At 46.9% G+C, this 24,567-nt stretch overlaps 3 protein-coding genes across 7 annotated transcripts; 2 read left to right on the top strand and 1 right to left on the bottom strand.

The window, feature by feature from the left end:
• The first annotated feature begins 1,108 nt into the window (after positions 1 to 1,108).
• On the top strand, positions 1,109 to 11,076 carry Ptpmt1 (protein tyrosine phosphatase mitochondrial 1). The gene is made up of 5 exons (XM_045147657.1): positions 1,109 to 1,310; positions 1,401 to 1,481; positions 3,850 to 4,041; positions 7,235 to 7,388; positions 10,748 to 11,076. Exons 1-4 carry the CDS (start codon positions 1,137 to 1,139, stop codon positions 7,385 to 7,387), a joined length of 600 nt encoding a protein of 199 aa, XP_045003592.1. The 5' UTR covers positions 1,109 to 1,136; the 3' UTR covers position 7,388; positions 10,748 to 11,076.
• On the bottom strand, positions 9,297 to 15,663 carry Kbtbd4 (kelch repeat and BTB domain containing 4). 5 transcript variants are annotated; one of them, XM_004657248.2, is made up of 4 exons: positions 15,580 to 15,663; positions 13,942 to 14,559; positions 12,739 to 12,845; positions 9,297 to 11,030 (listed from the first exon to the last, which is right to left on the bottom strand). In XM_004657248.2, exons 1-4 carry the CDS (start codon positions 15,596 to 15,598, stop codon positions 10,170 to 10,172), a joined length of 1,605 nt encoding a protein of 534 aa, XP_004657305.1. In that variant the 5' UTR covers positions 15,599 to 15,663; the 3' UTR covers positions 9,297 to 10,169. The 5 variants fall into 5 exon arrangements, with proteins under 5 accessions (XP_004657305.1, XP_045003561.1, XP_045003567.1 ...); XM_045147626.1 differs by having other exon boundaries at positions 15,475 to 15,640; XM_045147632.1 differs by having other exon boundaries at positions 13,942 to 14,555; positions 15,475 to 15,640.
• Ndufs3 (NADH:ubiquinone oxidoreductase core subunit S3) lies at positions 15,656 to 23,347 on the top strand. The gene is made up of 7 exons (XM_004657249.2): positions 15,656 to 15,814; positions 15,922 to 15,987; positions 18,532 to 18,629; positions 18,756 to 18,905; positions 20,963 to 21,088; positions 21,216 to 21,335; positions 23,113 to 23,347. Exons 1-7 carry the CDS (start codon positions 15,751 to 15,753, stop codon positions 23,278 to 23,280), a joined length of 792 nt encoding a protein of 263 aa, XP_004657306.1. The 5' UTR covers positions 15,656 to 15,750; the 3' UTR covers positions 23,281 to 23,347.
• Positions 23,348 to 24,567: the final 1,220 nt, after the last annotated feature.

Genomic DNA, 24,567 nt, shown 5'->3' with positions numbered 1-24,567 from the left:
GGGCTACAAAAAGATCCTCTCCTCTGGAAAAAATAAAGAAAGAAAGAAAGAAAAAGACCATTCTCTTTGTGGGATAGAGGTTCTACTACGTTCCCTGAGCTGGTTTTTTTTTTTTTTGTTTGTTTTTTTTTTTTTATCTCCTGGATTCAACTGATCCTCCTGCTTCAGCTCAGTAACTGGTGCTACAGGCACACTTGTGCCTAGTTAATATTTGAGATTTATTTATTTCATTTTTATTATCTAGTCAGTGTGTCACTGTAGCTCCAGCCTGCCTGGAATTTAGGCCACCCTCTTGCATAAGCTTGCTGAGTGTCTGGAATTAAAGGCATGAGCTGCTAGGCCTAGCTCTGAGTTTGAATATTTTTCTTAATGAATATACATACATACATAAGTACATATATGTATATATATACACATATATATGTATGTATGTATATGTGCGTGTGTGAGAGATATATATACACATATACATACATGTGTGTATGTATGTATATATATATATATATACACATATATATATATATACACACACACATATGCATATATGTATGTATATATATCTCTCACACACACATTTAGGAAGAAGGTACTTAATGCTGAGAAGGGCTGGGGCGAGGACACGACAGGTTCCTAGAACGTCATCATCACCCAGGTCCCCTTCTCTCTCCGTCCACGCGGCTACCCCTCTACCTAACCGCGCGGGGCGGGCCCACCGGCTCCTCCAGGTGCGCTCCGACTGACGGGCCGGTCCCTCGGGTCTCCCGGGCCGGGGTCACAGTTCCACCCTGCAGGGCGGGGCCCCGCCCCGGGCCTCCACGGGTCACGGCGCCCCCCTCCCCGGGCGGGAGGGTCGCCGGCCCCGGGCGGGCTCCACAGTTCCACCGCGGGCCGACGCTCGGACCCGCATGGCCGGGCTTCCCGGATCCCTCCCCCGACGCCGGCGGCCCCTCCTCCAGAGCGCGGGGCCCGCCCTCAAGGTCGCAGGCTCGGGCGGGGGCCCAGGCCGCGACCCCCGGGGCGCCGCGCCCGCCCGGCCCGCGCCCTCCGCGCCGCCTTCGCGGGAGCTGTGCGCGGCCTCCGCGCGGTGGCTGACCGCGGCCGGCGGCTCGCCGCTGCGCCTGCTCGGCCTGAGCGGCATGGCGGCCTCCGCGTGGCTGGAGGCCGGCTTGGCCCGGGTGCTCTTCTACCCGACGCTGCTCTACACCGTGTTTCGAGAGAAGGTGCCCGGCCGGGCGCACCGCGACTGGTACCATCGCATCGACCCCACGGTGCTGCTGGGCGCGCTGCCGCTGCGGAGCATGACGAGCCGGGTGAGCCGGGCGGGCCGGGCGGCCGGCGGGGAGCGGCCCGGGCCGGGGGCGGCGGCGGGCCCCCGCTGAGCTCCCTCTTTGCCTCGGCAGCTGGTGCTGGACGAGAACGTGCGCGGGGTGATCACCATGAATGAGGAGTATGAAACCAGGTTCCTGTGCAACTCCTCCAAGGTGAGGGCGCCGGCCCCGCTCCTCACCTCGGGCCCGGAGGCCTGAGACGTTTGGGGAAGGAGGAATCAGCACTGCGGGTGACCGCGGAGCTCCAGAGACAGGTGTCCCAGGCCCCGGGCGAGGGTCTGCTCATCCATGCTTTCATGGCTGCAGCTGGAGATAGTGTGGAACCGTAATTGTGAAAAAGCAGCTTGAGAAGACAAGTCAGGCAGAATGCTTCGAGCAAGACTTTAGGCCCAGCTCCTCAGGGGGATGAGGCAGGATCATCTGAGCCCGGGAGTTCAAGACTGCCCTGGGCAACATAAGGAAACCCTGCATGAAAAAGTGTGGTGGCTCACTCCTATAATCGCAGTACTTGGTGGAGATAGGGACAAGAGGATCAGTGGAAGTTCCAGGCTAGCCTGGTCTGCAGAACACCTTCTAGGCCAGTCAGGTCTACACAGGGAGACTGACTCAAGAACAGGAAGAAAAGCCGGGCATAGGGCACACACCTTTAATCCCAGCACTCGGATAATCGCTGTGAGTTTCAGTCCATCCTGAGACTACATAGTGAATTCCGGGTACACCTGAGCTAGAGTGAGACCCTACCTTGAAAAACAAAACAAAAAATAATAAATAAATAAATAGTAAATTTTCAAAAATACCTGACAAAGGAAGTGAGAGTTTATGTCAGCTCAGTCTCTGATTACAGTACTTCGTGTTTGGCAGGGCACAGCTGCGGGAGCTTGAGGCACCTGGTCACATAGCACAGCGAAGAAGCAGAGAGCTCCCTCTTATATAGTCCAGGGCCCCAATCCATAGCAGAGTACTGCCCACAGTTAAGGTGGGTTTCCCACCACAATTACCTAATCAAGAAAATCCCTCATCATGTGCACCGAGGCTAACCCTAATCTACACAATCCCTTACTGGTGATTCTAGGTTCCATCAAGTTGACAACATAAACTATGACAAATATTATCTGCCCACTAGCCTAGGGAAATCTCCAAGGTAATCATTCTCACATTATAATAAGCCTAAGAATCATCTGGCAGTCTTGCTGCTAAAATAGCAAATTCCCACACACAGCCCCCAGAGGTACTGATTCAGAACTGTAGGGTGGGGTTCCGGGATCTGAATATTTAGCACCTCCGAAGGTGGTTCTGGTGTGGTTGGTGTGCGGGCTGCTTCAGGCTGCAGAGCTCTGCTGTCAGCTCTGACTAACTTCAAGAGCAGGGTAAAACAGAATCATAAAATCTTGGCTACTCAGTGAAGAAGGTGGCATGGTTGTGCAGACCTGTTACTCCAGCTCTTGATAGGTGGGGGCAAGAAGATCAGGAGTTGAAGGTCTTGGGACTATAGGCATGAGCCTGCACGCTGGTCTCAGATGCTTTTCTTTCTCACTTTCTTTCTTTCTTTCTTTCTTTCTTTCTTTCTTTCTTTCTTTCTTTCTTTCTTTCTTTCTTTTTTTTGGTTTTTCGAGGTAGGATCTCACTCTGGCCCAGGCTGACCTATGTAGTCTCAGGTGTCCTCAAATTCTCAGCGATCCTCCTACCTCTGCCTGCCAAGTCCTGAGATTAAAGGTGTGCACCACTACACCCGGCTTTTTTGGGGGGGGGGGCTGGGGGTTTCAGTGATCCTATCTCAGCCTCCCCAGTGCTGGGATTAAAGGCTTCAACTCCCACACTCTACTAAATCAGCTACTTTAAACTTTTTGTTGTTGTTGTTTTTTCGAGGTATTTTTTAAAAATTTATTTGAGAGATAAAAAGGTAGATAGAATGAATGAGCCTTCAACCACTGCAAACTCCAGACGCATCCACCACCTTGTGCATCTGGTTTACATGGGTCCTGGAGAATCAAACCTGGTCCTTTGACTTTGAAGGCAAATGTCTTAACCACTAAGCCACCTCTCTAGCCCCAAATGAACTACTTTAAAGGCATTTTTGGCGCGGCATGGTGTCGCAAACTTTTAATCCCAGCACTTGGGAGGCAGAGAGGTAGGAGGATGGCTGTGAGTTCAAGGCCACCCTAAAACTAGATAGTGAATTCCAGGTCAGCTTGAGCTAGACTGAGACTCTACCTTGGCGGAGGGGGGGGGGCAAAGGCCCTGCCGTCACGCCTTTAATCCCAGCACTTGGGAGGCAGAGGTAGGTGGATTGCTGTGAGTTTGAGGCCAGGTCAGTCTGGACTAGAGCAAGACCGTACCTTAAAAAAAAAAAAAAAAAAGACATTTTTGTAAAAGGTTTTATTTTTATAAAATAGGAATTTGGTACATTGTTGTAAACCCTAAAACTTCCTTGTTGTTTTGCTGCCCTTGCGGAGCTTCTGCTTATGCTATCCCCATCAGGTTTCTTTCATTCTGTTTTTTATGCTGGTGGAATCGATTCCAGGAGTGGAAGAATGTAGGAGTTGAGCAGCTGCGGCTGAGCACTGTGGACATGACTGGGATCCCCACCTTGGCCAACCTCCAGAAAGGAGTCCAGTTTGTTCTCAAGTACCGGTCACTGGGCCAGTGCGTCTATGTGCATTGTAAGGCTGGGCGCTCCAGAAGTGCCACTATGGTGGCAGCATATCTGATTCAGGTAGGGATGTCTGAACTAGCCCCGTTTATGTATCTCCAGAAGTTCAGTAGCATGGTTTACTGGCAGGACTCCCTGGAGAGAGCCATTACCTGGTTTCAGGCTGTCAGGAGGTCATGCCAGGCGCCTGGGCTTTGTGCATGGGCTAACCTCTGGTTCTGCCACCTGTTAGGATGTACAAATGTGAATACTGCTACATGGTAAAAGTGAGTGTAGCAGTGACTTTCTCATTGCTGGGACAAAACACTGGACCAGATGCAGCTGATGGGAGGAAAGTTTATTTCCACTTACAGTATGGAAGGGGAGCTTCATCATGGCAAGGACAGAACAGCAAAGCAGAGGCTGAGCATCATATTTTACCACAGAAGCTGGGGAAGGGCAGCAAGAGTGAGCTACTCTGGCAAAGTGGGCTTGGGCTATGACATACCCCAAGGCCCACCCCAAGATACCCACCTTTTCCAGCAAGGCTCCACCTCCAGAATTGCCACTAATAGGATAAAGCATGCAAAATCCATGAAACTGTGGGGGACGTGTGATTCAAACCATCACACTGGAGATGCTTAGTTTCCTCAACCTAAGTGTTTCAAGAAGTGTAAATAAGGGGCTGGAAAGATGGCTTAGTGATTAAGGTGCTCACTGGCATAGCCAAAGGACCCAGGTCCAATTCCCCAGGACCCACATAAAGTCAAATGCATGATGTGGTACATGCATCTGGAGTTCCTTTGCAGTGGGTACAGGCCCTGGCATACCATTTTCTTCCTCTCACTCTCAAATATATAAATACGTAATATTTTTTTTTAAAAAGAAGTGTAAATGAGAAGGTCTGCAAGTATTGGCCTGGCCTGTAGCAGGCATTCAATCAAACCAGAAGAGGGCTAGAGAAACATTTATTCATTTAATTTTTTTGTTTGTTTGTTTTGTTTTTCGAGGTAGGGTCTCACTCTAGCCCAGGCTGACCTGGAATTCACTGTGGAGTCTCAGGGTGGCCTCGAACTCACAGCGATCATCCTATCTTTGCCTCCCAAGTGCTCTGCTGGGATTAAAGGCGTGTGCCACCACACCCGGCACATCATTTAGGGTGTAGTCCAGGCTAACATGAAATTCACTACGTAGTTTCAGGGTGGTTTCAAATTTATGGCAGTCCTCTTACCACTGCCTCCGTAGTTCAGGGATTATAGGTGTTCACCATCATGCCTGCTTGACATCTTTTTTTTTTTTTCAGGGTGGCCTTGAACTCACGGAGACCCCTCTGCTTCTGTCTCCTGAGTGAGTGCTGGGATTAGAGGCATGCACCACCATGCCAGCTTTTTTTTTTTTTTTTTCCCGAGGTAGGGTCTTGCTCTAGCCCAGGCTGACCCGGAATTTACTATGTAGTCTCCGGGTGGTCTCGAATTCAGGATAATTCTCCTACCACTGCCCCCGAGTGCTGGGATTAAAGGCGTACACCACCATGCCCAGCTTTTTTAATTTTTTAAAAAATATAATTTTAGCTGGGCATGGTGGTGTACGCCTTTAATCCCAGTACTCGGAAGGCAGAGGTAGGAGGACAGCCGTGAGTTAGAGGCCACCCTGAGACTCCATAGTGAATTCTGGGTCAGCCTGAGCTAAAGTGAGACCCTACTTTGAAAAACAACAACAACAAAATATATATATATACACATATACATACATACACACACACATACATATATATGTATATATAAATTTTAATCAACCAATCAATTATTTTTTTGTTGTTTTTCAAGGTAGGGTCTCACTTAGGGCAGGCTGACCTGGAATTCATTATGTAGTCTCAGGGAGGTTTTTTTTTTTTTTTTTAAAGAATGGTTGCACTAGGGCCTCCAGCCTCTGCAAACAAACTCCAGCTGCAAGCACCACTGTGCATCTGGCTTTACATGGGTACTGAGGAATTGAACCTGGGTCCTTAGGCTTTGTAGGTAAGCACCTTAACAGCTGAACTACATTTCCAGCCTTAAAGGTATTTTTTTTTTAAATTTTTATTTATTTATTTGAGAGCGACAGACACAGAGAGAAAGACAGATAGAGGGATAGAGAGAGAATGGGCGCGCCAGGGCTTCCAGCCTCTGCAAACGAACTCCAGATGCGTGCGCCCCCTTGTGCATCTGGCTAACGTGGGACCTGGGGAACCGAGCTCGAACCGGGGTCCTTAGGCTTCATAGGCAAGCGCTTAACCACCAAGCCATCTCTCCAGCCCCTTAAAGGTATTTTTATTTATTTATTTGCAAGCAGAGGGAGAGAGGAGAGTCAGAATGGTTGCACAGGGGAGTCCCTCCAAAGGAACTCCAGATGCATGTGTCAGTTTGTGTATCTGCCTTTACGTGGGTACTGGGGAACTGGGGAATCACACTTGAGTCATTATGCTTTGCAGGCAAGTGCCTTAACCACTGAGCCACCTCTCCAGGCTGGTTTTTTTTCTTTTTCTTTTTTTTTTTTTTTTTTTTTGAGGTAGTGTCTCACTGTAGTCCAGGCTGACCTGGAATTAATTCTGTATTCTCAGGATGACCTCGAATGCACAGCAATCCTCCTACCTCTGCCTCCCGAGTGCTGTGATTAGAGGCGTGTACTACCACGCCCACCTCTATTTTGATGTGCACAAATGTGCATGTACCTGTGGAGGCCAGAGGTTGACCTCAGATGTTTTCCTTGATTCCTGTCCACTTTATTTACTGAGACAGGGTCTCTCATTTGAACCCTCTGGCTGTCTAGCTAGTCAGTTTGTCCCAGGGATCCAAACCCAAGTCCTCATACTTGTATGGTAAACACTTTATCCAGAATCTTCTCCACAGCCCCATGGAGCTTGATTCTCCCTTTTTCCCCCTCTAGTATTGAGCATTAGACCCATGTTGGGCCAGTGCTCTATTCCTAAGCTATATATCTAGTCCTTGTTTCAAATTTCAGACAGTTACCTCATTAAATTGTCAAAGCTGACCTTGAACTTATTCTGTAGCCTTGGCAAGCTTTGAAGTTGTGGTCCTCCTGCCTTAGGAGGACTTGAGTAGTTGTGCTCTGATTACTAGTTTGTCACCATGCCAGTTGAAGCATGCTTTTCAACAGCCCCCAAGATGGACTCTTTTTCAAAATGAAACCTGGGGAGTCCTTCACCACCTGCTTATGTGTGTCCAGGACATCATAACCGTCATTCTTGCTCTGCTCACTTCCTAACCTTGTACTTCAGGTGCACAACTGGAGCCCAGAAGAGGCCGTAAGTGCCATCACCAAGATCCGATCACACATCCACGTCAGACCCGGCCAGCTGGAAGTTCTCAAAGAATTCCACAAGATTTCTTCAGGGGCAGCAAACAACACTGCTGACACAGCCAAGCTGTGAAGTATGTGGATGGGAATGGACTCCACAGCTCTGCTTGAGACAGTTTTACAGGCTCAAAGGGGCTTAAGCCAAGACGTGCCATAACAGAAATGAGTTGAGTAGGGGATAATCTGCTTCCTTTGCCTTCATTTCCTTGAAATAACACTGTGTATGGCTAGAGAGAAGAGATTGTGTGGATAAATCTTTTTTTTTTTTAATTTGAAAGATACACATAGAGAAAGAGGCAGACAGGATGAGTATGGGCACAGCAGGGCTTCCTACCACTGCAAACAAACTCCAGATGCATGTGCCACTTTTTGGATCTGGCTTTATGTGGATACTGGGGAACCTGGGTCCTTTGGCTTGACAGGCAAGTGCCTTAACTGCTAAGCCATCTCTCCAGCCCACCTATAATGTTTTGATCACAATTCACCCCCATTACCTTCTCACCTTCCTCCCTCCTGCTAAGCAGCTTTTCCTTCCCAACATGTCCTCTCTCACTTTCATGAGTCTATTTTTGGAAACTTACAGAATTTAGTTAGAGTTGCATGCATGGGGATGGGCAGGTACAGTAGTTACACCACTAAAGATGACTCCTTTCCCACTAGCTCTTATTTTCTTGACTAGGATGAAAGAAATATTAATTTAAAAAAGTTTAAACTTATTAGCTGGCTCCGTGTGGTGGTTCAGACCATCTCAGCTGAGGTACAAGAGTTGTCCTGAGTTTGAGGCCAGCCTGGACTACAGAGGGGGTTACTGGTCAGCCTGGGCTAGAGATGCAGGTTAAAAAAATCTTGGTCATGGTGCACACCTTTCATTTCAGCACTTGGAGGCAGAGGTAGGAACACCACTGTACATACATTTAAGGTCATGCTGAGATTACATAGTGAATTCCAGGTCAGCCTACGCTAGAGTGAGAGACCCTACTTTTGGGGGAAAAATGATTTATTTAGCGCATGTGCATGTGAGTACAAACACACATGTGGAGGTCAGAGCGACTTTTGGGTTGGTCCTCGCCTCTTACCTCATTTTGAAGTAGTCTCATTGTTCACTGCTCTGTTTTGGAGCTTCTGCCAGATTCTGTCTCTACCTCGACATACTGAGGTATCTTTTTTTTTTTCTAACTTTTTTATTTTATGTTATTTTTTTGTTTTGTTTTGTTTTTGTTTTTCGAGGTAGGGTCTCTCTGTAGCCCAGGCTGATCTGGAATTCACTATGGAGTCTCAGGGTGGCCTCGAACTCATGGCAATCCTCCTACCTCTGCCTCCCGAGTGCTGGGATTAAAGGCGTGCGCCACCACACCCGGCAAGTTTATTTATTTTATTTGAGAGAGAGAAAGAGGCAGATAGAGAGTAAGAATGGGCACTCTAGGGCCTTCAGCCACTGCAAACAAACTCCAGACATATGTACCACCTTTTGCATGTGGCTTATGTGGGTCCTGGGGAATTGTACCGGGGTCCTTTGGCTTTGCAGACAAGTGCCTTAACCACTAAGCCATCCCTCCAGTCCCATACTGGGATTTCTATGACAGCTTCCAGCCCCAGAAGCAGCAATTTAAAAAAAATTCCATTACATACCTATTATTGTGCTAAGTGATATTTAGCAATATAATTTGAAAACATTTAGTGCTAGAGAAAGGAACAATATTTAGCCCTGGTTCTTTGCTGCTGTCAGAATTCCAATTCTGGATAGCAGGTATAGCTTATTGATAGACTGCTTGTCCAGTATGCAGAAGGCACAGACTTGGATCCTTAGCACCACAAAACTAAAATATCCCAATTTCACGTGCTTGTGGGACTCCCCTCACACTTTTGGAGCAGTGATCTGAATATAAAAAGGTATGGGTACAGGCAGGATTGCGGACCCAGAAGTGCATGGACGGGTTCCCTTCATAGTCACCCTTCAGGATTCAACACAGATGCACACATTCTTTTCAAAAAACATTTATTTATATGAACAATTCCTAGCTCTTGATTTAATTTAGAGCTTTTGAAAGACCAGATATTTTATATATTTGAGTTTGAAAAACTGTTTCTGCTATTAATCAGAAATAATTGTTTCTATTTTCTGGCTTACCTGTTCAAGTAAGCCAAAAATAAAATGAAAATTTGTTTTCCTGACAGAAGAAAACAACAGAGCATCCTGAATTCAAGTTTTTTGTTTTTTGTTTTGGTCTTTTCAGGCAGGGTCACACCTTAGCACAGGCTGTCCTGGAACTCACTCTATAGCCCAGGCTGGCCTTGAACTCAAGGTGATCCTCAGCCTCTCAAGTGCTGGGACTAAAAGCGTGTATCACCACGCTCAGTGAGAGTTGATTCTTGCTGGTGAAAATTATCTTCAGCTTTGTCCTTTGTCCCATCCAAATCCTGAAGGAAAACTCTAACACTTAATTATTTGTGGAAAAATTATTAACTAGCCACTTAACTGGCTGTAGGGAAAAAAGGGGGGCACTCTTTCCTTCTCCCTTGGAACCAGAATGCTTCTATTTAACATTGATCAGGTAAGGGGAAGCTGTGCCAAAGTCTGAAAAGACTGGCTCTAAGCAATCTGAAGTGAGGCACAGGCTCACAGGGGATTGGCAGAGCACAAGCTGGTCACCTCTCAGTTCCAGAGGCCAGCTGAGCAGCAGCAGTCTAAAAGCCCAAAGAGGAGAACCCTATAGGTTTAGGGAAAGGCTGAGACACTGCCTTTATTATGTGCCCAAACTAACACATTACTCTGAATTGGGGCTGGGAGATTTTGAGTTTGGTTGGGGATATGTGCAAAAGGAGAGGGCAAAGAAGTCACTCTCCCCATCACCACCTCATGCCAACACAAACTGTAGATTAGTAAGCAGCACCTTAATGCCTCTTGTGACAGTTACAGCTGAAGTGGCAGGGTCAAGCTTGTAGGTGTTGGCATCCCCTTTCTTACATCGGTCCCGGAAGACATAGATGCTCCCATTACAGCTGGCGATCTTCCAGAGGGATGGGGCAGAGCTCCAGGCCTCTGGAAGGCAAAGCCGGGTAAAACTGTCTAGCAGGGGATTGTAGCATACCAAGGAGTCCCCTTCAGCCACAATGAACACCAGATCCTTATGTACAGCTGCATGCATGCGACCTGCAAAAGGCAGCACGTAGGGCTTCACGTGGCACTTGTCTGTCTCTGTGTCAAAACACTGGATAAGTCGAGATGGTTTGGTAAAGAAGTCCAGGTCATTCTCCTCACCCCCTAGTAAGTAGATAATTCCATTGAGGTTGGCACCAGCGGCCCCTGACACAGCCACCTCTAGCTGAGTTGTTTCGGTCCACACGTTATCACCTACCCGGTAGTAGATGACTGCGTTCGAGAGGGTATCCTGCAGTGTCTTGCCACCCAGTGAATAAATGGCATCCTTCCCAGGCACAGACACCAAGGTGTGTTGGAGCCGGTCCCGAGGCAAAGGTGCACACCACTCCCAGTCAACAGTGGCATTATTGCACTTCCACATGCGCCGTGGGATGGATCCACCCACCACATACAAGTCGCCACCATGGTTGCAGGCTGCAGTGATCTGGTGACACAAGCTGTTCTGTCCACTTACACTGATGGAGTCATCTTCTGCACAGTGCAAGGACACAGCCAGAGAGTGTGTACGAGATGACTCCTTCCCAATAAGGTAAATGTGCACATTTTCCCCAATTTCCTGTTGGCAAAATTAAAAAGAAAAAAAGACATCTTTAAGGTCCTGGGCCTCATTTTCATCTTTTTTTTTTGTCGTTTTTTTTTTGTTTTTCGAGGTAGAGTCTCACTCTAGCTCAGGCTGACGTGGAATTCACTATGGAGTCTCAGGGTGGCCTCGAACTCATGGCAATCCTCCAACCTCTGCCTCCTGAGTGTTGGGATTAAAAGTGTGCACTACCACATCCACCTTCATTTTTTTTTTTTAATTTTATTTTTTGGGTTTTTGAGGTAGCGTCTCACTCTAGCCCAGGCTGACCTGGAATTCACTACGTCTCAGGGTGGTCTCGAACTCATGATGATCCTTCCACCTCTGCCTCCCAAGTGCTGGGATTAAAGGCGTGTACCATCACGCCTGGCTTCATCATTTTGCCTCTCCATCATTAAGGTATTTTTTGCCTCAAACTCATGATCCTCCTGCTTTAACTTCCCAAGCACTGGGATTACAGGTATGTGTATCACACACTGCTCTAACAGTGTTTTGTTGTGTTGAGTTTTTCAAGATCGCATAGGCTGACCTGGAATTCACTCGGTAATCTCTGGGTGGCCTTGAATTCATGGCAATCCTCCGACCTCTGCTTCTCAAATGCTGGGAGATTAAAGGCATGTGCCACCACACCTGGCCTAGGCTGGTTTTGAATTCACAGCAATCCTACCTCAGCCTCTCCAGTGTGGGATTAAAGGTGTGTACCAATTTAGTCTTTGTTTTGATTTTGATTTTTCAGTGTTGGGAATCAAGCTCAGAGTCTCATATATATAAAGCAAACCTTCTATCAACTGAGCTGTATGTCCAGTCCCTTTTAATTTCTTTTAAATTGATGGTTTTTTCCCCTTTATTTTTTAATTTGTTTATTTGAGAGTGACAGAGAGAGAAAGGCAGATTGAAAGAGAGAGAGAATGGGCGTGCCACTGTAAATGAACTCCAGACGTGTGCGTGCGCCCCCTTGTGCATCTGGCTAACGTGGGTCCTGTGGAATTGAGCCACGAACCAGGGTCCTTAGGCTTCACAGGAAAGCACTTAACTGCTAAGCCGTCTCTACAGCCCCCCTTTTAATTTTAATTTTGGTGTTTTGCTTTTTTTTTTATTTTTATTTTTCGAGACAAGATCTCATGTATCCCAGCCTAGTTTTGCCCCTAGTCTTGAACTTACTATGCAGCTAAAAGCCTTGAACTCCACCTTCCGAGTGCTGGAATTATAGGCATGAGCCACCATACCAGACTAAGACTAAGGACTAGTCAATGATGAAACTACTTCCCTCCAGGAGAACATGCCAGAGAACAGAGCAAAAGGCTCTGAGCGGGGTGTGGTGGTGCACCCCTTTAATCACCCAGCACTTAGGAGGCAGTGGTAGGAGGATCACTGTGCATTCCAGGCCAGCCTGAGACTACATAATGAGTTCCAGGTCAGCCTAGGCTAGAGTAAGACTGTACCTTGAAAAACAAAAACAAAACAAAAAAAACTCTGAGTGTTGAAGTTCACAGGGTGTTATTATTTTTTGCTGTTGTTGTTCTCTCTACCCCATAGAATGTTAATTTCTGAGATCACAAACACCTCCTCCTCCCTAGTTCATAACAACTTCAAGCCAAAGACAATTCAGTCAGAGGCTGTCAAAGAGGCTAAAAGATGCCTGGAACATATAATTATGGCACTCCAATCCTTAAACCTACCTTACCTTTAAGCTAGTCTTGAGTGACTCTGCAAAAGCCTCCCTTTCTTCTTTATTAAAATTGATCCAGGCTTCTATTGCTTCTGTGGGGTTCTGGGAACATGGGACTCCATCTGTGAGAGCCAAAGGAAAGGTATAATCAATGACAAACTGAAAGGGGCTTTAAAAGATGTAAACTGGGCTGGAGAGATGGCTTAGTGGTTAAGTGCTTGCCTGTGAAGCCTAAGGACCCCAGTTCGAGACTCGATTCCCCAAGACCCAAATAAGCCATATGCCCAAGGGGGAACATGCATTTGGAGTTCATCTGCAGTGGTTGAAGACCCTGGTGCGCCCATTCTCTCCCCCTCCCTCTCTCTGTTGCATTCAAATTAATAAATAAAAATAAACAAACAAAAAAAATGGATGGCATATACACCCATATGTCATGGAAGCCACTTACTAGGTATAGAGTTCACACTTAAAAGTATTACACTTCACTTGCATATATATTCCCTATGAAATTAACCCATCACCAAAAAAGTTTATTAGATATCTTGTCACCATTAATTTACTTAGGTAGCTATTCCTGTAAGCACACACAAAGTACAACACAGATGTTTTTCCTTTTATGGGAAAGTGATTTAACTTTATCAAAATATTTTTAAGACCAGGTGTGGTGGCACATGCCTTTTATTCCAGCACTTGGGAGGCAGAGGTAGGATTGCCATGAGTTTGAGGCCACCCTGAGATTACATAATGAATTTCAGGTCAGCCTGGGCTAGCGTAGGACCCTACCTCGAAAAACTAAAAATAAATAAATAAATAGATAAATAAAATAATTTAGTTATGAGAGGGAGAGAGAATGGAAGCCAGGGCCTCTAGCTACTGCAAATGAGCTCCAGGCTCATGCACCACCATGTGCATCTGGCTTAACGTGGGTTCTGGGGAATCGAACCTAGGTTCTTGAAGGCTTGGCAGGCAAGTGCCTTAACTGCTAAGCCATCTCTCCAGCCCTGACATTTATTTTCCTGGATGCTACTTCTGTAAAGCAGTCTATATCTCTGACAGCAGCTACACTGACTCTCATCACTGAGTCTCAACTTACCCTCAACATAAATCTCTACCAGAAATCACATAAACTGACACCAAGGCGCTTGAGGATTCTCTTGAACCAGTGCATCCACTGAGCATCACACTGAAATAGGTACCAAGTATCCACACTAAACTTACCTGAGATGATATCAGTGAGTAGATGCTGAGGCAAGTGGAGAAATTCCTCTGTGCTCTGTAGCTGGGCAAGGTGTGTCTTGGCACAGTGCTTGGCAGCAGTGTAGAGCTCAGGATCACTATGCCTATCTGCCAGCCACATCACCTGAAGGCAGTTTCCCACTTGCACTGTGCGGGCCAAAAACCGAGAACATTCCTCAAAGAGGGATGTCAGCTGATACATGTCTGACACCTCATAAATTTCTTGTAGCTCATCAGCTCGAAGTTTCACAGTCCCATGGTAGATATAATCAACCAGGAGCTGGAAAACAGACTCACTGACATCTTGCAGTACAATCACCCTGTTGTGGGCTTCCTTCAAGTTAGAAGTGAACATGGACCGGAAGTAGCAGCTCTGAGCTGAAAGGACCAGCCGGTGGAGCTGAAACTCCCGGCCTTCCACTGAAATGGTGACATCAGCAAAGAGCTCCTCCTCTAGACACAGTTTCATGATGCCCTGAGCCACTCTGCCAGAGTGGGACCGATCTTTGAAAGTGTAGTTCACAAAGTAGTTCTCATCCATGGATGCTCCAGGCTCCTCTGGTGATTCCATGGTAGACAACTTTTTTCTCTGCCAGCTATCTGCAAAGCAACATCACTTTGAGTGATCTGGTGAATCCACAGCCATAGGCTGTGAATCCAGCTGGTCCAAGTCAGATAGGGAGAAGGAAAAAATGGGAGCAAAGTGGATTCAGACTGGCCTTATTCTTGGTCCTACTAATGCTGTCTTTGATACTTTCCACCCAAGTTAGGTTCATTTCCCTGCAGTGGAGTCTCTTCCCCAATGAAGTTCTAACTCTGCTAGTTTTCCATGAGAGAACACCAGATGTATCAAGACTTAAATGCAAGAGGATGGAAGAGGCCCATGATCTTAAAAGCTTTACTAAGCCCGGGCGTGGTGGCATACGACGTTAATCCCAGCACTCGGGAGGCAGAGGTAGGAGGATCGCTGTGAGTTCGAGGCCACCCTGAGACTACAGAGTGAATTCCAGGATAGCCTGAGCTAGAGTGAGACCTTACATCGAAATACCAAAAAAGAAGCTTTACTAACCCAACAGCTTAGACATAAAAATCAGTGAGCTCAGGGGAAGTAGAATTAGACCAAAAAAAGAAAAGACACCCATATCTTTGTGAACTGAAGGGCCCCTCTTCGCCTAAGCATGGAGTCCAGACTTGGCCTGAGACATCCATTAGTTCCACTTTTGCTGTCTTCTGAGCTGCTGTCTTCTACTTACCCTGTCTCTACTTACCAGTTCGCTCAGAAGAAGCTTGGGCCCTGAACTCTAGACACAGCCCAGCTGTCCCCGGCCGGGGGCACAAGGAGGTCCACTCCCCTTGTGCAGTCTCCCCACTGCACCTGGAGACGCCTGGGAAACGGTCACCAGGGAAACCGTCCGTCTCCCTTCCCCGCCCGCCCTCAGCAAAAGCTTAGCTCAGGAGCGGGGGAGGGGTGTGGAACCTAGGACCCAGCATGCCTGCCCCTTCTCCTCTTCTCACCCGTCTGGTTCTTCAACGTCTTCACCTTCTCTCCAGTCTCTGCTATACCGTTCTAGGGCTACGTTCACGTCACTCTTTTTCCACCTGCCGGTCTAGCTTCCTCACCTGCGTTCCCTCCTTTCATCCCAGTGCCCGGAACCTGCAAGCCGGAACTTCTGCTTCCCGCCGCGCGCCCGCCCGGAAGAAAATCTGTTGCACACTTCCGTTTCCGGTCCGTGCCCTTGGGGCTCCGTGTCCTGCAGGCTCTGCCGGATACCTAGTCGGCCATCCCAGGATATGGCGGCTGCGGTGTCCCGGGTCTGGTGGCGGGGGCTCCTGGGGACCTCAGCTGTAGCCAGGGGTGAGCAGGGGACAGCCGGCTGAGACTGGGGTCAGGGCCTTCAGGGAACTCAGCAAGGAACTCCTCGGGCCTTACCCCCACATCTGGCCTTTTTTCTCCCTGTGTAGGAGCTGGGCGACCCTCCGTGGTGTTGCAGGGGGTAAGGAGGGAGAGCGCAGCAACCGACACGCGCCGTAAGTATGTGCGGACAGCGGTCTTCTCCCGGCTGTTTCCATGGTCCCTTTACTCCCTGGGTCAGATATTTGTCCTTGCCCTAGGATGCCCTTCCCTGGGTTCTGTCAGATCTCTTCTTGCCCTTGGAGACCCGTCTGTAAGTGGTCTCCACCTTTTCTGTGCCCTACATGTCTGTTCTATTCCTTGTCAGCCGTCCTTTTTTAAAAAAATCATCTACCTTTTCTCTGATTAAATTGTCAGCTCTTTGAGGGTAATAAACATAAATTTTGGCTCTCAAAGCCCAGAAATAATACTAGCTCGCGTCAGTCTGGTGCTTATTGTATACCAGGCACCTTAAATAAGCCTTTTAACAAATGATCTCCTTTGGCCCTCATGCAATGGACAGTATTTACTATAGATCGAGATCGGGAAACAGTCTAGATAATTAAATTGCCGTGTCATAGATCCAGTAAGTGACAGAACAGGTATGCCAACAGTCAAATTATTAATCCCTAGCTTGTGAAGTGTGTAGGTGCTCAAAAACTTAGGGTCGGATCAATGAGTATATGATGATGGTGATTTTTTTGTTTGCTTTTGTTTTTAGAGGTAGTGTTTCACTCTAGCCCAGGTTGACCTGGAATGCACTATGTAGTGTCAAACTGGCCTCACACTCCTACCTCTGCCTCCCAAGTGCTGGGATTAAAGGCGTGCGCCATGATGCCTTGCTGGTAACTTTTTGTTGTTTGTTTGTTTGTTTTCGAGGTAGGGTCTTACTCTAGCTCAGGCTGACCTGGAATTCACTATGGAGTCTCAGGGTGGCCTCGAACTGTCAGTGACCCTCCTACCTCTGCCTCCCCTAGTGCTGGGATTAAAGGCCTGCGCCACCATGCCCAACTTGGCTGGTGATTTTTAATATTTATTTATTTGAAAGAGAGAAAGAGGCAGAGAGAGAGAATGGGCACGTCAGGGCCTTCAGCCACTGAAAACAAACTGCAGATGGGTGTGCCACCTTGTGTATCCGGCTTATGTAGGTACTGGGTAATTGAACCTGGTCCTTTTTTGTTTGTTTGTTTTTATAGGTAGGGTTTTGCTCTAGCCCAGGCTAACCTCACCCAGCTCATATGGTGATTTTTATGTCAGTCAAAATAAGTACACTGGGGGGACTTGGGAAATGGCTTAGTGGTTAAAGCATTTGCCTGCGAAGCCTAAGGACCCGTTTGATTCCCCAGGACCCACATAAGCCAGATGCACAAGGGGGCATGTGTATGGAGTTTGCATGTAGTGACTAGGGGACCTGGCGTACCCATTTTCTCTTTCTTATAAATAAATAAAATATTTTTAAAAAATAAGTACACTGAGGGCTGGAGAGATGGCTTAGCGGTTAAGCGCTTGCCTGTGAAGCCTAAGGACCCCGGTTCGAGGCTCGGTTCCCCAGGTCCCACGTTAGCCAGATGCACAAGGGGGCGCACGCGTCTGGAGTTCGTTTGCAGAGGCTGGAAGCCCTGGCGCGTCCATTCTCTCTCTCTCCCTCTATCTGTCTTTCTCTCTGTGTCTGTCACTCTCAAATAAATAAATAAATAATTTAAAAAAAAATTAAAAAAAAAATAAGTACACTGGGAAATAGAAAACCTAACCTTTTCACATTATTGGGCCTTAATTTTCTTGTAGAATACATAAAGAGTTGGAGTGGCAATGAAATAAAATGTAAGGATTCTTCAGCCCTGAAATTCTTTAAGAACCTGCTAAAAGCTTAGTGCCAAGGAGAGAAAGAGAAACAAAGCCTGGGGTGCATCCTTGCAGGGCTCCTCGTCAGGTTTGTTAGTTCAGCAATGTGAGGAAGAGCCATGGAAAAGTGGAAGCAAAGACCCCTCCCCCGTAAAAAGACCCCTAATTGTAGTAACAAAAGGACTGGATGGAGGTGCCATTTCCCCCCGATTTTTTGTCACTTCCTATTGCCTGAAAGTGGCACTCTCCACTTTGTTTATTTATTTTATTTATTTTTGGTCTTTCGAGAGAGAAAGAGAGGGAGAGAAGGGCGCAACAGGGCCTCCAGCCACTGCAAACGAACTCCAGATGCATGCACCTCCCCCACCTGTGCATCTGGCTTAAGTGGGTCATGGAGAATTGAATGGGGATCCTTTGGTTTTGCAAACACCTTAACGATCTAAGCCATCTCTCCAGCCCTGTTTTTGTTTTCAAGGTAGGGTCTCACTCTAGCCCAGGCTGACCTGGAATTCGCTCTGTATTCTCAGGCCTTGAATTCATGGCTATCCTCCTACTTTTGCCTCCCTGGAATTAAAGGCCTGCAAGCCCATCCCTCCTATTTATTTTATTTATTTATTTTTTAACATTTGAGAGAGAAAGAGGCAGAAAAGGAGAATGGGTGCATCAGGACCTCTAGCTGGTGTAAATGAACTCAAGACGCATGTGCCACCTTGTGCATCTGGCTTATGTGGGTCCTGGGGACTCAAACCTAGGTTCTTTGGCTTTGCAGGCAAGCGCCTTAACTGCTAAGCCATCTGTCCAGCCCACATTCCTGTATTTAATATGCCTTTTCCTTCCAGCTACTGTCAGACCACAGAATGATGTGGCCCACAAACAGCTCTCAGCTTTTGGAGAGTATGTGGCTGAAATCCTACCCAAATATGTCCAACAAGTTCAGGTACTCACTGCTGTTGCTTGGGTCTGGGTCAAGAACAAACCATGTTCTTTATTTCTTAGTTACTGTAGGTAAACTGAGCTATTTCCTCTGTAAGTAGTTCTCTTGTCCTCCTTTTTATGCATGCAGGTGACTTGCTTCAATGAGTTAGAAGTCTGTATACATCCTGATGGGGTCATACCAGTGCTGACTTTCCTCAGGGATCACACCAATGCACAATTCAAGTCTTTGGCTGACTTGACAGCAGTGGATATCCCAACCCGGCAGAACCGTTTTGAGGTCAGTTAGGACATTTGTGGTTTGGGGAATAAAGGTGAGAAGGGAAGAGAAAATGTTTAGGGTGACAGCCACCTATGAAGGCCATAGCTTCCTTAGTTTCAGTTTGGGTCAAGTAACATAGCAGGTTTGTTGAGTTTTGTGGTTTGTTTTTTTTTTTAACATATTTATTTGAGAGAGAGAGAGAGAGAATGGGCACTCCAGGGCCTCCAGCCACTGCAAAGGAACTCCAGATGCTTGTGCCCCCTTGTGCATCTGGCTTATGTAGGTCCTGGAGAGTCAAACCGGGATCCTTTGGTTTTGCAGGCAAATGCCTTAACTGCTAAGCCATTCCTCCAGCCCTGGTTTTTTTTTTTTGTTGTTGTTGTTTGTTTGTTTTTTGGGGTTTTATTTGTTTTGGCTTTATTAATTTTTTTGTTTGTTTGTTTTTTCAAGGTAGGGTCTCAGGCTGTTCTCGAATTCACAGTGATCCTCCTACCTCTGTCTCCTGAGTGCTGGATTAAAGGTGTGTGCCACCATGCGTGGCTTTGTTTTTTTGTTTTTCAAGTTAGGGTCTCACTGTAGCCCAGGTTGACCTGGAATTTACTCTGTAGTACCAGGCTGGCCTCAAATTCACAATCCTCCTATCTGGCTTGTCCAACTCTTAAAGCATGGTAGCATACACCTTTAATCCCAGCAGTCAGGAGGCAGACGTAGGAGGATTGCTGTGAGTTTGAAGCCACTCTGAGACTACAGAGTGAATTCCAGGTCAGCCTGGGCTACAGTGATACCCTACCTCACAAAAACAAAAAAGGTAGTTTTTTAGGGCTGGAGAGGTCACTCAGCAGTTAAGGCACTGGCCTGCAAAGTCTGAAGACCTGGGTTCAATTCCCCATTATGCATGTAAAGCCGGATGCACAAGATGGCACATACGCCTGGAGTTTATCTGCAGTGGCTAGATACCTTAGTATACCCGTTCTGTCTATCTCAATTTGCCTCTCTCTCTCTCAAACATTTTTATTTTTTTATCTTAGAGAGAGAGAAAATTGGCATGCCAAGATCTCGGCCACTGCAATTCAACTCCAAATGCTTGTGCCACCTAGTGGGCATGTATGACTTTGTGCTTGCCTCACCCTTTGTGCTCCTGGCTTATGTGGAATCTGGAGAGTTGAATGTGGGTCCTTAGGCTTTGCAGGCAAGCACCTTAACCACTAAGCCATCCCTCCAACCCCCCCAAAAGGTATTTTTTAAAAGTAATTTTTTAGCCAGGTGTGTTGGTAAACACCTTTAACCCCAGCACTGGGGAGGCTGAAGTTGGAGGATTGATGTGGGTTCGAGGCCAACCTGGGCTAGAGTGAGACCCTACCGCAAAAAAAAAAAAAAAAAAAAAGGAATGCCCAGGCATGGTGGTACATGCCTTTATTCCCAGTACGAGGGAGGCAGTGATAGGATCACCATGAGTTTGGGGCCAGCCTGAAACTAGAGTGAGTTTTAGGTCAGCTATGCTAGAGTACCTATCTGGCAAAACAAAGCAAAAAGTGGAAAGCATCGAGAAAGACACAAAAGACACTTGATGATCTCTGGCTTACACACAGACACACATCCCTAGAGGAGCCTGGTCTGGGCAGCTTCTTTGAAGAGAACAGTTATGCTGATCCCCTTTTGTTTTGTAACAGTCTCACTGTGGTTCTCAGGCTGGCAAAGAACTTGCTTTGTAGAGCAGGATGACCACACATATCCATGAATCCTCTTACCTTAGCCCCAAGTGCTCGTTTGTGCTGAATCTTAATGAGAAGATGGCAGGGGTTAGACTAGCAAAGATTGGACAAGGGAGATACTCCAAAGGGAATAGTATGAGCAAAGGTAAGCATGCTAATCTGAACCAAAGTTGTGACCTGGGTCTTTGTAAATGCTTATAAGCATAAGGGCGTATTGAAGTGCTGACCTCCAATGAAGGTAGGGTTACAGGTGAGTCCTAATCCACAGTGTATCCTTACAACTGATGCTGTCACTCCCACACTCCTCGCCAACTCCTCAACCTATGGCCATCTTGTTCCTCCTCCTCCTCGTGTTCTCCCTAGATTGTCTATAACCTGCTGTCTCTACGCTTTAACTCAAGAATCCGTGTGAAGACTTACACAGATGAGCTGACGCCCATTGATTCTGCAGTCTCTGTGCACAAGGCAGCCAACTGGTATGAGAGGGAGGTGAGTTACTGGACATGTTGGGTCCTGCCTGTGGGTCAGAGTTACAGAATTAGTTGTAACTTTGGGATACAATGCAGTCCCTGGGTTGGCCATGATGCACTGTTGTCTAAGAGCCTTTCTTTTTTAGGTCTGGGACATGTTTGGAGTTTTCTTTGCTAACCACCCTGACTTAAGAAGGATTCTGACAGATTATGGCTTTGAGGGACATCCTTTCCGGAAAGACTTCCCCCTCTCTGGCTATGTGGAGGTGAGAGCCTTGAACCAGGTGATAGTTTCAAGGGACTTACAGGGAGCCTGGGAGTTCATGGCCATAGTGGGAATACTGTCATGTATTATGGTGGGTTAAAAGCCCAGACTCAATTTAAAAAAGTAAAATAACAATAACAAAGAATTAAAGGGCTGGAGAGATGGGTTAGTGGTTAAGGCAATTGCCTTTGAAGCCTAAGGACCCAGGTTCAGTTCCCCAGAACCCACGTAAACCAGATACACAAGGTGGCACAAGTGTCTGGAGTGAGTTTGTGGTAGCTAGAGGCCTTGGCGCACCAATTCTCTCTCTAATAAATAAAATACAAGGGCTAGAGAGATGGCTCAGCCATTAAGGTTCTGGTTTATAAAGCCTGGCAGCCTGGGTTCAATTCCCCAGTACCCACATAAAGCCAGATGCACAAAGTGGCACATGTATCTGGCAAGAGGTCCTGGTATGTCTGTGTTTTCTCTCTCTGTCTTTTCAAATAAATAAAATATAAAAACAAAGAATTAGCCGGGAGTGGTATTGCACACCTTTAATCCCAGCACTTGGGAGGCAGAGGTAGGAGGATCACTATGAGTTTGAGGCCCCCCCGAGACTACATAGTGAATTCCAGGTCAGCCTGGACTATAGTGAGACTGTACCTCGAAAAAGAAGGAAAAAAAAAAAAATTAAAAACCTAGACTCTTGGGGCTGAAGAGATGCCTTAGTGGTTAAGGCACTTATCAGCAGTGAAAGGACCCAGGTTCAATTCTGTAGTTCCCGTGTAAAGTTTATGTACAAGGTGATGTGTGCGTCTGGAGTTCATTTGCAGTGGCTAGATGCCCTGGTATGGCCCCCTCTCTATCTGCTTCCATCTCTCTTTACTTTCCTTTTTAATTTTTTTGTTGTTTTTATTTATTTGAGAGCGACAGAGAGAGAAAGAGGCAGATAGAGAGAGAGAGAATGGCGCACCAGGGCCTCCAGCCACTGCAAACAAATTCCAGACACGTGCACCCCCTTGTGCATCTGGCTAATGTGGGTCCTGGGGAGTTGAGCCTCAAACCGGGGTCCTTAGGATTCACAGGCAAGCACTAAACCACTAAGCCATCTTTCCAGCCCTCTTTTCTTAAGTTAATAAATAAGGTTGGCCTCAAACTCCTGGGGATCCTTCTTCCTTAGCCTCTCAGGTGGTGGGATTTCAGATGTGTGCCACACCCACCAGTTTTACATCTTGGCTCTGAAGTTCCATGTCCATTGGTTTAGGTTCACTCTTTGTAACCATTATCCTTTATTATCCTATCTTTGTAACCTAATCCCAAGTCAGTATTTTTCTTTTCTTCTTCTTTTTTTTTTTTGGAGGGGGTTGTGGGAGTGGGACTATTGAGGCAGAGTCTCACTCTAGCCCAGACTGACCTTGAGCTAACTTGTTCAGGCAGGCCTTGAATTCCTGATAGTCCTACCTCAGCCTCTCCAGTGCTGGGATTAAAGGTGTGTACCACCAGGCCTGGTTTACCATTACCTGTTTAAGAGGATGGATGGGTGAACACTTAAGACCTGCTAGAAAAAGATTCAGAGCTCCTGAGGTGGTGTTGCAGGGGCTTCTGAACACGTTAGTTGTTTGGGGTGTGACCTGCCAGGTAACGCATGTACAGGTAGATTTATTGACAGCCTGGAAAGAGGCTTGAACAGGAGTCGGACAGAGGAACGGGTGTGTGTGTGGATGTAGGGAACAACTCACCTCTGGCCTTGTGAAAGTGGGCTCCTCAGTCATTAAGCTTCCCTTTTGCTCCTGCAGCTACGCTATGATGACGAAGTGAAGCGTGTGGTGGCTGAGCCTGTGGAGTTGGCTCAAGAGTTCCGCAAGTTTGACCTGAACAGCCCCTGGGAGGCATTCCCTGCCTATCGTCAGCCCCCCGAGAATCTCAAGCTTGAAGCTGGAGACAAGAAACCTGAAGCCAAGTAGTTCCACGAAGGCATTTGGAGAATGCTTTATCTATGACTGTAAATAAAATTACTACTTTGACTCACAACTCCTGTGTGCTTACAAAATGGCTCGAAATAACATTGACTCAGGAGTGGGCAGGTGGTTGGGGGAGGTCCCTGCTCTCTTAAACCATGTAGAAAAGCAGGGAGTCTCTTCCCCACTTCCCCCTGAGTCCATTTTAATGGCTGTATATCCTACAGTTGTAGACATTGTGACCTGTAAGTCTGCATGTGTTTCTATAGGTTTCTGGAGCTGTGATTCCAAGTTTTCACAATTCTTAAAGTTCACAATGGGTATGGATGGCATGGCCTCTAAGAAAACTGAAGGGTCTTAACTGAAGAAAGCCCATAATTCAGCAGAGTGTACGTAGGCAGATGACAGATCCCAACACCTGGGTGGAACCAAGGAAACCCAAACATCTGGAGGATTCCATGAGCCAACAGAGCCAAAGACACAACTCTTCTTTTTTTCTGAGGTAGGGTCTTAGTCTAGACCAGGCTGACATGGAATTCATGATGTAGTTTCAGGCTAACCTCAAACTCACAGTGATCCTCCTTCCTTGGCCTTGAGAGTGCTGAGATTAAAGGTGTGCACTCTTTTGTTTGCTTTGGGAGGTAGGGTCTCACACTGGCCCAGGCTGACTTGGAATTAACTATGTAATTCAGAGTTGCCTCGAACCCACAGTGATCCTACCTCTGCCTCCTTCCCCAGTGTGGGGATTAAAGGCATGTGCCACCAGGCCTGGCCACTTTTTTTTTCCTGATCCAGGAAGCATCCAGGCAACAGCACACAAACTGGCAACCAACACAATCCAGTTGTACAACAATCTGAGGCTTAAAGTACATTTAAGACTTAAATTTGAAAGGAAAGAAACTGAACTTAAACCAAAGGACACCCCCCTTTTTTTTTTATAGTAGGGTTTCGCTGAAGCTGACCTGAAATTCGCTATATAGTCTCAGAGTGACCTTGAACTCATGGTGATCATCCTACTTCTGCCTCCCAAGTGCTGAGATTAAAGGTGTGTGCCACCATGCCCTGCACAAAAGTCACTTTTTCTTTTTAGATTTTACTTTTATTTATTAGTTAGAGACAGAGAGTGAGAATGGGTGCAAGGGCCTGTAATTACTGCAAAGGAACTCCAGACCCAAGCACCACCATGTGCATCTGGCTAATGTGGGACCTGGAGAATTGAACCAGGGTCTTTAGTCTTCGCACGCATGCGCCTTAACCACTAAGCCATTTCTCCAGCCCCACAAGTCACTTTTG

Source organism: Jaculus jaculus, chromosome 1, assembly GCF_020740685.1.
Source record: "Jaculus jaculus isolate mJacJac1 chromosome 1, mJacJac1.mat.Y.cur, whole genome shotgun sequence".
In the NCBI taxonomy this organism is placed as follows: domain Eukaryota; kingdom Metazoa; phylum Chordata; class Mammalia; order Rodentia; family Dipodidae; genus Jaculus; species Jaculus jaculus.
Note: the sequence above shows the minus strand (reverse complement) of the source record. Positions and strands in the feature narration are given on the sequence as shown.